General features: G+C 44.2%; 1 protein-coding gene and 1 long non-coding RNA gene across 2 annotated transcripts; one reads left to right on the top strand and one right to left on the bottom strand.

Annotated features, from left to right (window-relative positions):
* Positions 1 to 845: 845 nt before the first annotated feature.
* LOC139838536 (uncharacterized) lies at positions 846 to 4,743 on the top strand. Its single transcript, XR_011755672.1, has 2 exons — positions 846 to 1,075; positions 2,365 to 4,743. It is a non-coding gene; the product is annotated as an uncharacterized lncRNA (long non-coding RNA).
* A 1,653-nt stretch (positions 4,744 to 6,396) lies between these two features.
* Positions 6,397 to 9,012, bottom strand: LOC127343210 (mannan endo-1,4-beta-mannosidase 1). Its single transcript, XM_051369327.1, has 3 exons — positions 8,677 to 9,012; positions 8,293 to 8,487; positions 6,397 to 7,280 (listed from the first exon to the last, which is right to left on the bottom strand). Exons 1-3 carry the CDS (start codon positions 8,995 to 8,997, stop codon positions 6,567 to 6,569), a joined length of 1,230 nt encoding a protein of 409 aa, XP_051225287.1. The 5' UTR covers positions 8,998 to 9,012; the 3' UTR covers positions 6,397 to 6,566.
* Between the last annotated feature and the right edge of the window lie 4,245 nt (positions 9,013 to 13,257).

The following is a 13,257-nucleotide window of genomic DNA, read 5'->3' as shown; positions in this document are numbered from 1 at the left end:
ATTCTTTGCTATTCTCATACACTCTGGTCACTTATCACACATAGTTTATTCCTATAATTTGCACACAAAACTTTATATAGTTCATCATGTGTTTTGAGCTAAAGCTGTGACTTTAGGTTTAGTAGCATTGGTAATCAGTCCATATATATTTTTTCTTAAAGTTTTATAAAAATGAGAATCCATTTTCTAATTTCAAGATCCATATACATGGAACATCAGTTGACATGGTGAACGTTAGTAGTTAAACATTAGGGCTGAAAGCTATGAAAGCTTCTTCCTTTTGTAATCTATTATGGTCATTGCTTAGGCTCTTATCCCAATGAATTTGAATCATTCTTTATTAGCCTGCTGATATTATGTTGCCTCATATGTAATCCTTTGTTATTGTGTATTTGTTCACCAAATATGCATTTATATTTTTATTTGTGCAGTGTCCTTAATCGGTTGAAGGTTTTATGGTCAACTAATTTTCGAACCATCCTATTGCTAGGAGCTTTTTGGTTGCTGTAGATATCAAGGTTGTGGTCTGCATATATTCTTTTCTTCTTTGATGGAATTGCAGTGCTCCTGCCATTCAGGCATTTTTTTATTCGCTACTTTTCTTACAGATGTTCGGTGTGAAGGACCCAAAAGTGAGCCTCCACTTCTACTCAAGATTATAATTGATAACTAACTCATGGATTCTCATTTGTTTCTTTAAAATTCCATTTACTCAGGCGGTGCATCGTCATTTTCCCCCATCTTAAGTAGTTATGATGCTATACTCGTATTTTTGTGATAGTTCCAGTTTCCGGATGATTTATCGTATCGACGTTATATTTTACCTCTACGATTTGTACTCAAACATCTTTTAATGGACCTTTTTCTTATAGATGTTCGTGCTTTATGATCACATGTCGTAGGGTACTGGCCACTGGGTGGCAGTTCACCATGCCATTGGTACATCAACGAAGACCTACCTGAAATCAATGAGATTCAAGTAAGATAGGTGCCTCCAGTTTATTCAAGGAGTTAATATTAACTTCGTTACGCTCTGGTTCGTAGAGTGGTTGCCGCTGCTTTCTAATCCAAAAAGGTGATTAGTTGCATATATAAAACTTAGGCATGCAAACATTTCCTGCTGATTTTCCTGGATATAAAACAAAATTATGAACTATTAATATATGTCCATAGTTAATAGTGTTCTCATTTCTTAGAGTCGTACCTGCTTGATATATGTCTATTCTTTCGTCAGGGCTTGATCTATAACCAATTACCTATCTCAGTTCGCTTGTTTATCCTCTCTGCAATCAGATGCTCATATGTTCTCTTTTGCTATTGACAATACCTACCAGTTCAGTTCACATCACTGTTTGATACTGAAAATATCACAGTGAGCTGTTCCATGTTTCTTTGTTTGATGCTCTGAGTGCATTCTCTCAATTGTAAGAATTACAAATACGGCCCAGTGCACTTTCTTGTCGGATCCTCAGTCCTCACGATCCTCACTTGGATTCTTTACAGCCAATGTATATAAGATTCTTATGGGAAATAATTATATTGAACAATTTTAAGTGGATTTGGCGCTCCTGACAAAACATCAGATTTTCCATTGGTTGTTTTTGAGAGATTGTCTAAATACGGGAGGAATGTTGTGCAAAGAAAGAAACTTCCAATTCCAAATGTGCAACAACAAACCTGGAACAATAGAATAATGTTCTTTCGGTGTCAGTTTGCAAAAGGATGTGTTGGTCTTATGTATTCCCAGGAATTTCTTTTGTCATTTAGAACTGGCAAATGAGAAGGAAAAATAAAACCGTTGGCCGTAAACAGGCACGTCCTAGATTCGCCGGACACATGTAAAATAGAATAGTGCGTACTAGAGACCGAATCTGAATTCACTAACACTAAGCATTTCCTGGATAAAATGGGTTAGATGAAAATGACTCAAATCCATCGGGGCTGTGAGGAGTGAGGAACTGAGGACTACGACCTAACTGATGGGCTTCTAATGTTTCAATCTGGGTAGTGATTTTGGTGATCATTGTGCCACTCGTGTTTGATGGTTCGCCTTAGATTATATTTAAATAATGGAATAACCCAATTGTCAACCCAGATGAGACCCTTCCCTGTGTTTGATACATGTTATCTTAAAACTATGTATTTGTACATATATGTAAAAAATCCCTACTTTCGGCACCCATATGTAGTGTATTTCTCTATTTGGCTATTTGGTTTGATATGAAGACTGTTGGGTTCTTTTGCTCCTATTTATCGGCTCTTCTATTTGATTTCTTTTGTATGAATTACTATTGGCAGAGCTAGAACATATCAAAAGCTTATTGATCAAAATTATGAAAATTTATAACTTCAATAATGAAGCAGGTATGTGGCTTTGGCAAGTGAGGTTCAGCGTTCTAATTATTGATCCTTATGTAGAAAAGAAGTGCCATGGATATTTATGTTGTACAAAGAAAAGAAGTGCAAGGTTTCATCCTCCCTTTTAGGTATGTAGTATTGCTAGAACTTCTGCATATTACTTTTGTTCGGTTATGATGTGTTAGCAGTCATAAATATGTACTGAGATTGAGTTTTAGAAATTAAATAGAGAGATTCTTGAGCATACAATTATTCTTGTTTAAGGATCCTTTTTAATTTTAGTTTAAAGCTATCTATCTAAAAATGTGATTCATTTCAAGCTGTGATTTATATTGGTCAGCCTGCTTCCTTTCATACTTTTGAATGCTTCTTGGAACTCCTTGTCAAAATATGAGAGCATGACAGAATAGTGAAGCTTGCAATCCATGTATGGTAGCTGAGATGTATGCTTTGGTGCCTCTTTGGCAGACAATCAGCATCTTCGATCTCATGTCTTATTTACCTGTAGGTGTGGTGATCTTTTGGGAAATAACTTCATTTGATCTATTCCAGATCTCACTACCCGATAAAACAGTAGAACATCATTACCTCTTTGGCAGACAATCAGCATCTTCGATCTCGTGACAGCTTCTCTTGGTGCCTTGGTGGTGTATGGTGTGTGTATGTGATGCACTTCTTCTTGCCTGCTTTGCCTCTGCTTGCATCTGCTCATCCTACCTAGTTGATGCTTTGCTTCCAGCAAGGCAGCCTCAAAGGCATCGCCTTGCAATGCGCCTTGAGCGCCTCGGTGTTGAGGCGCCCCCATCGCCTTGGGACGCCTTGGCGCCTTTAAAACCATGGAGCTCGCTTCTTCTGTTGAGGCCTTCATAGATTTTTTTTAGCATTTCATTTTGAAATTCCACATTTTTTGTGTTTTTTCTGGTAAAACTTAGAAGAAACTTATGTCATGTGTCATCTAATAATGAATATTAATCCCTTAGTTTTTAAAAACTTGTCGCAACTTTGTCTAGATACGAATGTATCTTGCGTCTAGATACATTCGTATTGTCACATGGTTTTTTTGGAAGGAGGTGGTACCTTCTATATTGCACTAAGGTGAAGCGCCTCAAAGAAATGATGGGCCATCACCTGATGAATATTTCCTTCTACAGCTGAAGGCGTAGAAGTTTGGATGATATTTTACATATTATTAGTATTTATCAGTACCATGCTACTTTTGTATTTGTGGCAGTCAACAAGTGTCACAAGTATCCAGGTGAACTTTCCGTTTTGTTCAGATGGTCATATGATGGACTTCAGTTTAGCTATTGACATTTTTGTTTAGAATTGCAGCTACAAGCATAACTTCCAATTAGGAGAATAAAGATGTTAGATTAGTAGCTAAATCAGTGTGTATATTTGATTTTGTTTGTTCTACCCAGTGTTTTCCAATACTATATTTGTTATTCATTGAATAGAAATGAATATGACACCTACTGGCCATCGTATGGAGTGCGGCTTCGGCCCTAGGTCAGCAACTTGCCGGTCTCCTCCACCTCTTCTCTTATTGCCGCCGGAGATGCCATGCAGAGCGCATTGGCGCATGTTTACATTTTTTTTCTATTTTTCTCTTGAGTTCTTTATTGTTACAATCCCTTTCTATTCATATTTTCTATTATTATAGTTTGCATATTGGATCAGCATTTTTTTTGTGCAGAAACTTCTAGAGGCTATTTTTGGACGAGGCTTGTGATTACTAAGGAAGGTTGCGCTCTGATGTTTTGCAGTGCCGGCAAGAAGACAGAAATCAAGGGCTATTTTACTGTGCCCATCCTGTTGAGTTATTGCTGGAAGTTTAATCACTGCCACAAGTAAATTTGCTTTCTTTCTTTTGACCTTCAATTTCATTGTTTATCTGCATATTTTCCAAATAATAATTGGGACTTTCATATGGCTTACAATTTTCTGAATTATCAATCATTGTGCTTGGAGTAGCTAGCTATTATGGGATGTTGTCTGAATCTTTCTGTTTAGAAGCGTATAAGTTATTATGGGATATCAACATTTCTCCTATATTGACGGTAAGACAAATTTAAAAGCTTATGTATAATCTACAAATATCACTTGACAGGAAAGGAGAACCTTTTATAATCTACAAATATAACTTGACAGGAAATGGAAAGTTTTTGTATAATCTACAAATATCACTTTGCAGGCAAGATAAATATCAGTTTCAAAATTTCATTTGCAGTGGATCAATAAAATATGAAGCAAAGATCAAGGAGAAAGCGAGGAAAACAAAAGCCATTTTTGTGAAACAAAAGTCACTTCTGTATAACCAAAATAAATAGCTGGTTATATATAAGTTTTGTTACTTAAATAATGAAGCTGTATTGGTTTCTGCCTTCTCTAAAGTCAATAGAAAGTGCTAATGTTGTTTGTGTGAAATATAGGGGCCACGCGCCCAGGTGCGCCTCGGAAGCTGACAGAGCCAACTATAATAGTAAATCTAAGGCATAGATCTTAAGCTTTTCACTATATTTCGGTTGCGCACTGCCACTGAGATCCAAATACTTTTGCATCTATTTGTATTGCTTTTTTGCTATAACTTTTGACTTCGGAATGGTTCTACCTATAAGTATGGAGATTGCTCACCTATTTGGTAAGCTCCTAACAATGGTATTATCATATTAGCACATAATTTTTATCGTGGCACGAGCTCCACGGGGTCGTGCGCCAAGGCGCACATCTAAAACTAGTTGAACTTAATGACGTGATCTTATGCTACGCTTAATTGGGTGTGTGTCCATTATATCATTCATCCAATGACATAGCCTTGTTATTAATAACATCCAATGTTCATGATCATGAAACCATGATCATCTATTAATCAACAAACTAGTTATACAAGAGACTTACTAGGGACTCCTTGTTGTTTACACAACACACATGTATCAATGTTTCCGGTTAATACAATTATAGCATGGAGTGTAAACATTTATCATAAACACAAAGATATATTATAATAACCACTTTATTATTACCTCTTGGGCATATCTCCAACAATACCATCAAAGAGGGGAGGTCGAGTAGAGCAACGCTGCCTATAATCAGGTTTTTGGATTGTTGAATATATAACCAAATATCCATATGAAATAATCCGTATAAGTAATTTATAAATCATGACTACGAAAATAACAAATAAACTAATCGTGTAGACTAGTAAGATAGATGAATAAATCACATCTAAACAAGACAAACCGATCGCATCTACTATAAAAACTAGAAGAAGAAACTCTAACATAAACTGAAAGAGAAACGACAAGATCACATACTTCGCAGCAGCGTCGTCGTCGCCCATGCTAAGGTTGCCGAAGAAGTCGCTGAGGTCCGGGAAGAAGTTGTCGGTGTGGAGGAACTCGTCGTCCGATGACGACGTCGTGATGCCAGTAGTCGCGCCGGAGCGCTTCCCAAAAACCTGATTTCCCCTCACCCGTACAGGTTCACGAGAAGCAGGGTTCCAGAGGCCTACTGTCCCGGCAGTCGTTGGATGCCGACGGACGGGGTGAGGAAGACGAAGACGGCGACGCAATAAAATGGAAACAGGTAGTCGCGTATGTGTCTTGTAGTTGCGGGTAGGGTTGCGCAGGGTCTTCTGTAGTGCGGTTCGGGAAGGTCGTGGGGCGCAGCCCACGTCCGAGTCGGCACAGCCACGATCAAAAAAAAAACCGGAAGGCAAAACGGCTGAGTAACGCGTCCATCAATGACTCAAAATTGATTACACAATTAATTTCCCCAACAGCAAAAAGATAAGCTCGGCTCGGCGAGATTCCCGCAACCCGCGGCGCGGCGGGCGGCGGAGGAGTGCACGAGGGCTCTCTCTCTCTCTCTTCTCACTCACTTACTAAGACTAGAACAACCCACTTTATATACCACTCCAACTCTCTTCCAACTAGCAATATCAGACTAAACTTCAGCCCCCACTAGTGTTGCCACTGATTTTTGGAATGGATCATGTAAATTTTAGAGTTTGATAATGAGCCATGGGAAAAGACCAAATGCTCAAAATTCCAGCATTAAGTTCATACCAAGGAGGATGACAAATATTACTCCTTCTCTCCCGGATGAACAATCCAGAATCATCTCGAGGAGGGCGTAACTCACACGTAAAACACACACGTACACACACTCTTTCTCCGTGATGGCGTGATGATCATCTCTGGAATTGGCTAGTTGCCACCGTTGCCGGTCGCCCCCCTCGCCAACGCCTTGCCAAGCAGCTTGAGCTTCCGGCTCTGCGTCGTGATGACGGCGGTGGTGGAGGGCGGCGCCTCGGCGAAGATGACCTCGTAGCCGTCCCCGTAGGAGTCCATGCCGTCGGCCATGAGCTGCCAGAAGAGACCGCCGACGGCCGGCCCGCCCGTGCGCGCGGACTGGTAGATCTTGGCGTACACGAGGCCGAACTGCGCGTCCCGCTGGGCGCTGGTGAACCCGGGGTCCCTCTGCGACTTGCCGAACTCGGCGATGAGCAGCGGCTTCCGCAGCGTGCGCTGCGCGTCGGCGATGTGCGCGTCCAGCCACCGGGCCAGGAAGCTGAGCTGCGCGCGGTCGTCGGAGCTGGAGAGCCACTGGTCCGGGTAGGAGTGCACGGTGGCGAAGTCGATGCCGGGGACCTGGTTGTTGGCGATGAAGTCGGTGCCCACCAGGTGGCCGGCCGGGTTCACCGACGACGAGGTGCCGTAGAAGCCCTCCAGGCCGGCCTCCAGCATGTGGTTGCCGTCGATGGACTTGACGTGCGCCGCCATCTCGGCGATCCACGACTGGATGGAGCGCCCGGAGAGGTCGGACTGGCAGCGGGGCTCGTTCATCAGCTCCCACGCCAGGATCGTCGGGTCGTCCTTGTACGCCACCCCGCTCACCGTGTTCACCCGAGTCAGCACGGTCTTCCATGGAGCAAAGAGAAGCAAAGTAAGGTAAAGTTGTCGCGAGCGTGCCAAGAGTGTCAATGAAGATTCACAGAGCTATGATGATGTCGCCGTGATAGTCGGAGCACTAAAGCACCTGACCCAGTAATCAGAGTGATATTTGACTGGTCCTCTGGTACAACGCCTTGCCAAGCAGACAATGCTCCCACAAATGAAAAGTAGCAACGTTCTTTTGAAAGAAATTTCTTTGGGTCCTACTACATGTTCTTGAAGAATGTACGACCACTAATCGCTACTCTGTCAGTTTATCACAACCGACAGTGTCACAGTATTCAGACAAAGATAAACCACTGCAAGTAACAATAGCCGCATTGGAGTATGCATAAAAAATGTTCAACTTTAAACTTAATATGTGATACTTATTATGAATTGGAGGGAGCATTTGTGATGCACGAATGCAGTATTCAGACAACTACTAATCGCTAGTTTTGCGGCGTGGTGCATGCACTCTGTCAGTTTATCACAACCGACAGTGTTTCAGTATTCAGAGAAAAAGAAACCACTGAAGCCACAGTAGCCGCATTGGAGTATGCATAAGAAGCATCTTTCTGACATTTAATCGTGATACTACTACTAATGCTTTAGAGGCGTATTCACCCGCCATTTCGCTGACCGGTTTCTATCGGTTATTGTCGCCTCGAACATGTCACCTTGCTACTACTCCGAAGATGCTAGTACTAGTATACTTGTATGGTGAATATTTTTTTACCGAAGATGCTAGTAAGCAATCAGATTAAATGTTCTCTTGAAGCGTTCACGGCCATGATTTCGAAAAACGCTAGTACACCGCGAGCTAAATCTTTTCTACAACAAGGGGGAAGGGAACAGAGATCGCTGGCTTTTTCTACAGCAAGACAGCTGGTGAACAAAATTTCTGCAACAGCGAAGGGAAGAGGAGATGGCTGGCTTAAATCGTCCTAGAATAATAAAGTTCTCGTAAGCAAACGGTGGAAATTACTCAGGAGTTTACCTTGATATGGTTCTTGTAGAAGCCCTTGACAACAGCGTTGGTGAAGAACTCGTCGTCAGATCCAATGGCCTGCCCCTGCCCTCTCGCCCAGTCCACATACTGCTTCTTCCCTCCGAAGGTATCGTAGTTGTTCACAAGGCTCAGTATCACCTTAACCCCAGCCTTCCTAGCCTCAGACAGCACGAAATCCAACCCCTGCGGAATGAACCAAGAAACAATACGTGCAAAATTGTTAGACAAAGAAGCACCCCAAGAATCAGAGACTCATTTAACTAAGATACTATGATCCAAGAAAACGAATGTCTCCCATTTTCAAAAAAAAAAAAAAAAACGAATGTCTCATTTCTTAACAAAGAGAGATTGAGAATAAATGTGGGTAAGGACCTTGAAGGTGTTCTCGTTGTAGTTGCCTGGCGAGTACTGCAGCGCATTGCTTCCGCCGTCGCTGAAGGCCCATGTCCTGGCGACGGTGAGGCCCCGGGCAGCGGCCTGAGTGAGCGCGGAGGTGACCTTGCCCCTCTGCGCGGGGTCGGCGGCCATGGTCATGAGCCAGTAGGCGTTGAACCCGTTGGCGTAGTAGGGGTTCCCGTTCAGCACGAAGCGGGTGCCCTGCGCCCGCACGAACCCGCCTCCCGCGGCCTCTGCTCCGTGGACGACGCATAGGAACAATAGCAGAGCAACTACTGCTCCATGATGAAGCTTCATTTCTTCTCTCTCTGTTTTTGGGTGCTAGGTTCCTCCCTGTCCTTTTTCCTTGGATGGCGATGGTGTTGAGCTGAAGCTCAGTGGGTGCTTAAATAGATCAAAACTCACTGGCCACAGGGCTTCATTTCTCACCTCTGACATTAGCACTGAGAGTGTGTGGCGCGCCCTTCTGTGCACGGCACATAGCTGCACCGGATAGTTGAGTTTAGTTTTTTTCCTCTGACGACGGTTGGGATGAGTTAAGTGAGTGGGGATGGAGAGGGGGACATCAACTTCGTCGGTACCGGCGCATGGAAGGCGAAGGCTCGTCTAATTTATTGGGACCTCACATGGGGGAAGAGAAGGACACGACGGTACGGCCTGCGTCCGTAGGGTTTGTCAAATCCATCTCGAGCCCCCATGAGCCGCTTAATGCGAGGGTTTTAGGGACCGACCAGTACGTAAAAGCAACCGGTCAAGACGGTATGCCCCTTGTTCAAAAAAAAAGACGGTATGCCCATCTCACGTGTTGAACTATCAACCAGCACTACTAATCGGTGTAAGTAACAGGGAAGACAAAACCGGCAAACAAAGTGAACTACACTTAATTTTTCTTTGAGGGGTAAAACTACACTTAACTAACTACTCTTACTCTTGTCACTGAGGTAGCTAGCCGTGCAGCTAGCGTTAGACCTACGTACGGTTGGTCGCCATCAACAGCCACCGTCGGTCAGTCAACGCCTTGCTAGTAGCGTCGTTTAGCTTGGGTAACTGCTAGAGGTCAACTCTTCTGGTAATGCCTGTCACCCGCTTTGTGAAAAAAAAAAGGAGAAATAAGAGGTATAGTTGCAATTAGTCACTCCCATGTGAGGGCATCTCCAGCGATCCAAAGTGTTTTGAACTCTACGTGTCTGCCTTTAACTGTTTAGGTTGGGTCGCCGGCACTAAATTGGTCTCGTTGCTTCAAATGGCCCAGCATAATTTCCATTTCTGAACCAAACTCACCAAGTGGCAATACAAACAATGCAATAATGGTTGAAACTTGGTCAATTTAGTCAATCACATCCTGCAAATACGTAGTAGCTGGCAAGTTGCAAAAGGGACACAAGTTAGAATGAAATGAAGCAAGAGTAGATAGATCGGGGCGATCAAGCGTCACGTTGCCGGATGATGGTTCCTTTCTTCTCGAACCATGCCCTTTTGCTCCGGATCCATGATCGATGCTCAAGTCGGCGAACATGATCCGGTTCTCCTCCGCAAGCATCTTGGTCATGCCATCCATCCTTTGGGCCTCTATGGCCTGCTTGCTGAGGTCGATGAAGGTGGCAGCAGTCACCTCTCTCTCTCTCCTAGCGTCGCTTCTCATCCCTCTTGGCCAAGGCCTCTTGTGTCTCGGCCATCATCTTCTTCAGGGTCTCGCTCAGCGCGAGGGCCGACGTCACACGCTTTAGGTTGGACTTGGTGAATTTGTGGCCCTTTGGCCGAGATGGAAGGGCATTTTGCCTCAGGGCTTCTTTGTCGTCGACTACCACTGCCGCACCGGCTCCACCATTCTTCAAGTTGTCGAGGTAGGCTGCGTATCCTAGCTTTCAGTTTGGACATTCTTGACCCCATGCCAATAATGGACCATGTGGTAGCCCATGCCCACGCTGCCTTGAAGCAAGCCAAGTCCCAGTGTACCTACACATACAAAATTTGTTATGGTTTGCCAAATCATGTACATTGCCTGAATAAAGCATGCCATGCCCTTACGATGTCCACAATGTTGAGGCCGCTCACTTTGCGCAAAACGGCATTGTCAATCGCGGTGCAAAACTTGTTTGTCTTTTGTTGGAGGAACACCCACCTATTTTGGAGAGAATTTTGTTGTCGGGTGCTATCAATCTAGTAGGGAGCTAGTTGCCAGCATTCATGGAATTCTCGGGTGACCTTCCTCCAATACATTTGGCCTTTTTGCTTGGCACCGCATATAGATAGGATCTTGGTTAATGAAGAGTCAATAATGGAAATTCACAAGGTCCTCTTTTTTGTTGTAGCCGACATTCCTTTGGCTAGCGCCCTTCTTCTTTCCATCACCGGCATTCTCGGCATCGTTCTCGGGCTTGGTGTCACCCTCCTCGAAGCCTTCTCCCTTGCCATCACCGAGCACAGGAGTACCTTCGTCCATTGGTTGGCCCAATTGGGAGAACAACGACACCCCATCGATGTCATACCCTTGGCTCTGGGTTTCGGCCCCCAGTCCGTCTGGGATGAAGCCGCTGCCATAGATCATATCCCCCATGACAGTCGGTGTAGTAGGCCTTTGAATCACCAGGAATCAAAGACCTATATCACAAGATAAAGGGGAACAAGGTTGGACGAGCATACCGGGTCTGTCCGCGTTAGGAGGGTTAGTGGCATTTTGTCGAACAAGTTGCAGGGAACGGGCATGTTTTCCGACGGGATGGCCCGAGCGACGAGGGGTGACCTCGGCATTCTCGATAGTTACGGACTTTTGTTTCAGGGAAACATGAGCACTGGTGATTTTGCTGGCTTATAAGACAAACAGGGTGGTCCAATGTAATTGCTAGAAGGCTCAAAGTCTTCGGGTTCCTAGAACAGATCTAGGGTTACATTGATGTGTTATGAATCAATCTAAGCGTGCCCTCGCCGTCGGCTCCTCCTGACCTTTATATGAGAGGCCAGGTCCCAGAGTCCACTCCAAGCCGGTTACAAACAAGCCTATTGATGACGCGTAAAGCACACGCCCGTTGGGAACCCCAAGAGGAAAGTGTGATGCGTACAGCAGCAAGTTTTCCCTCAGTAAGAAACCAAGGTTATCGAACCAGTAGGAGATGAAGGCCACGTGAAGGTTGTTGGTGGAGGAGTGTAGTGCGGCGCAACACCAGGGATTTCGGCGCCAGCGTGGAACCTGCACAACACAATCAAAATACTTTGCCCCAACTTAACAGTGAGGTTGTCAATCTCACCGGCTTGCTTTAAACAAAGGATTAAACGTATGGTGTGGAGAATGATGTTTGTTTGCAAAGAACAACAGAGAACAATGATTGCAGTAGATTGTATTCAGATGTAAAAGAATGGACCGGGGTCCACAGTTCACTAGTGGTGTCTCTCCAATAAGAAATAGCATGATGGTTGAACAAATTATAGTTGGGCAATTGACAAATAGAGAGGGCATAAAAATGCACATACATATCATGATGACTAATATGAGATTTTCTTAGGACATTACGACAAATAACATAGACCGCTATCCAGCATGCATCTATGCCTAAAAAGTCCACCTTCGGGTTAGCATCCGCACCCCTTCCAGTATTAAGTTGCAAACAACAGACAATTGCATTAAGTATGGTGCGTAATGTAATCAACACAAATATCCTTAGACAAAGCATTGATGTTTTATCCCTAGTGGCAACAGCACATCCACAACCTTAGAACTTTCTGTCACTGTCTCAGATTCAATGGAGGCATGAACCCACTATCGAGCATAAATACTCCCTCTTGGAGTCACAAGTATCAACTTGGCCAGAGCCTCTACTAGCAACGGAAAGCATGCAAGATCATAAATAACACATATATGATAGATCAATAATCAACTTGACATAGTATTCCATATTCATCGGATCCCAACAAACACAGCATGTAGCATTACAAATAGACGATCTTGATCATGATAGGCATCTCACAAGATCTAAACATGATAGCACAAGAGGAGAAGACAACCATCTAGCTACTGCTATGGACCCATAGTCCAAGGATGAACTACTCACACATCAGTCCGGAGGCGATCATGGTGATGTAGAGTCCTCCGGGTGATGATTCTCCTCTCCAGCAGGGTGCCGGAGGCGATCTCCTGAATCCCCCGAGATGGGATTGGCGGCGGTGGTCTCTGGAACTTTTCTCGTATCGTGGCTCTCGGTAATAGGGTTTTCGCGACGGAGAGTTTAAGTAGGCGGAAGGGCAGAGTCGGGGGGCGCACGAGGGGCCCACACCATAGGGCGGCGCTGGCCCCTCCTTGGCCGCGCCGCCTTGTGGTGTCACCACCTCGTGGCCCCACTTCGTATCTCCTTCGGTCTTCTGGAAAGCTCCGTGGAAAATAAGACCCTGGGCTTTTGTTTCGTCCAATTTCGAGAATATTTCCTGTGTAGGATTTCTGAAACCAAAAACAGCAGAAAACAGGAACTGGCGCTTCGGCATCTCGTTAATAGGTTAGTGCTGGAAAATGCATAATAAATGATATAAAGTGTGTATAAAACATGTGAGTATTGTCATAAAACTAGC

The sequence above is a fragment of the Lolium perenne genome, chromosome 3 (genome assembly GCF_019359855.2).
Source record: "Lolium perenne isolate Kyuss_39 chromosome 3, Kyuss_2.0, whole genome shotgun sequence".
NCBI lineage: Eukaryota > Viridiplantae > Streptophyta > Magnoliopsida > Poales > Poaceae > Lolium > Lolium perenne.
Note: the sequence above shows the minus strand (reverse complement) of the source record. Positions and strands in the feature narration are given on the sequence as shown.

Excerpts from the sequence above, each read along its gene's own strand:
- LOC127343210 (XM_051369327.1), bottom strand. The coding sequence starts at position 8,997 with ATGAAGCTTCATCATGGAGCAGTAGTTGCTCTGCTATTGTTCCTATGC. Across the intron at positions 8,488-8,676 it reads ACAACGAGAACACCTTCAAG|GGGTTGGATTTCGTGCTGTC; the intron begins GTCCTTACCCAC and ends TTCATTCCGCAG. Across the intron at positions 7,281-8,292 it reads TCTACAAGAACCATATCAAG|ACCGTGCTGACTCGGGTGAA; the intron begins GTAAACTCCTGA and ends GCTCCATGGAAG.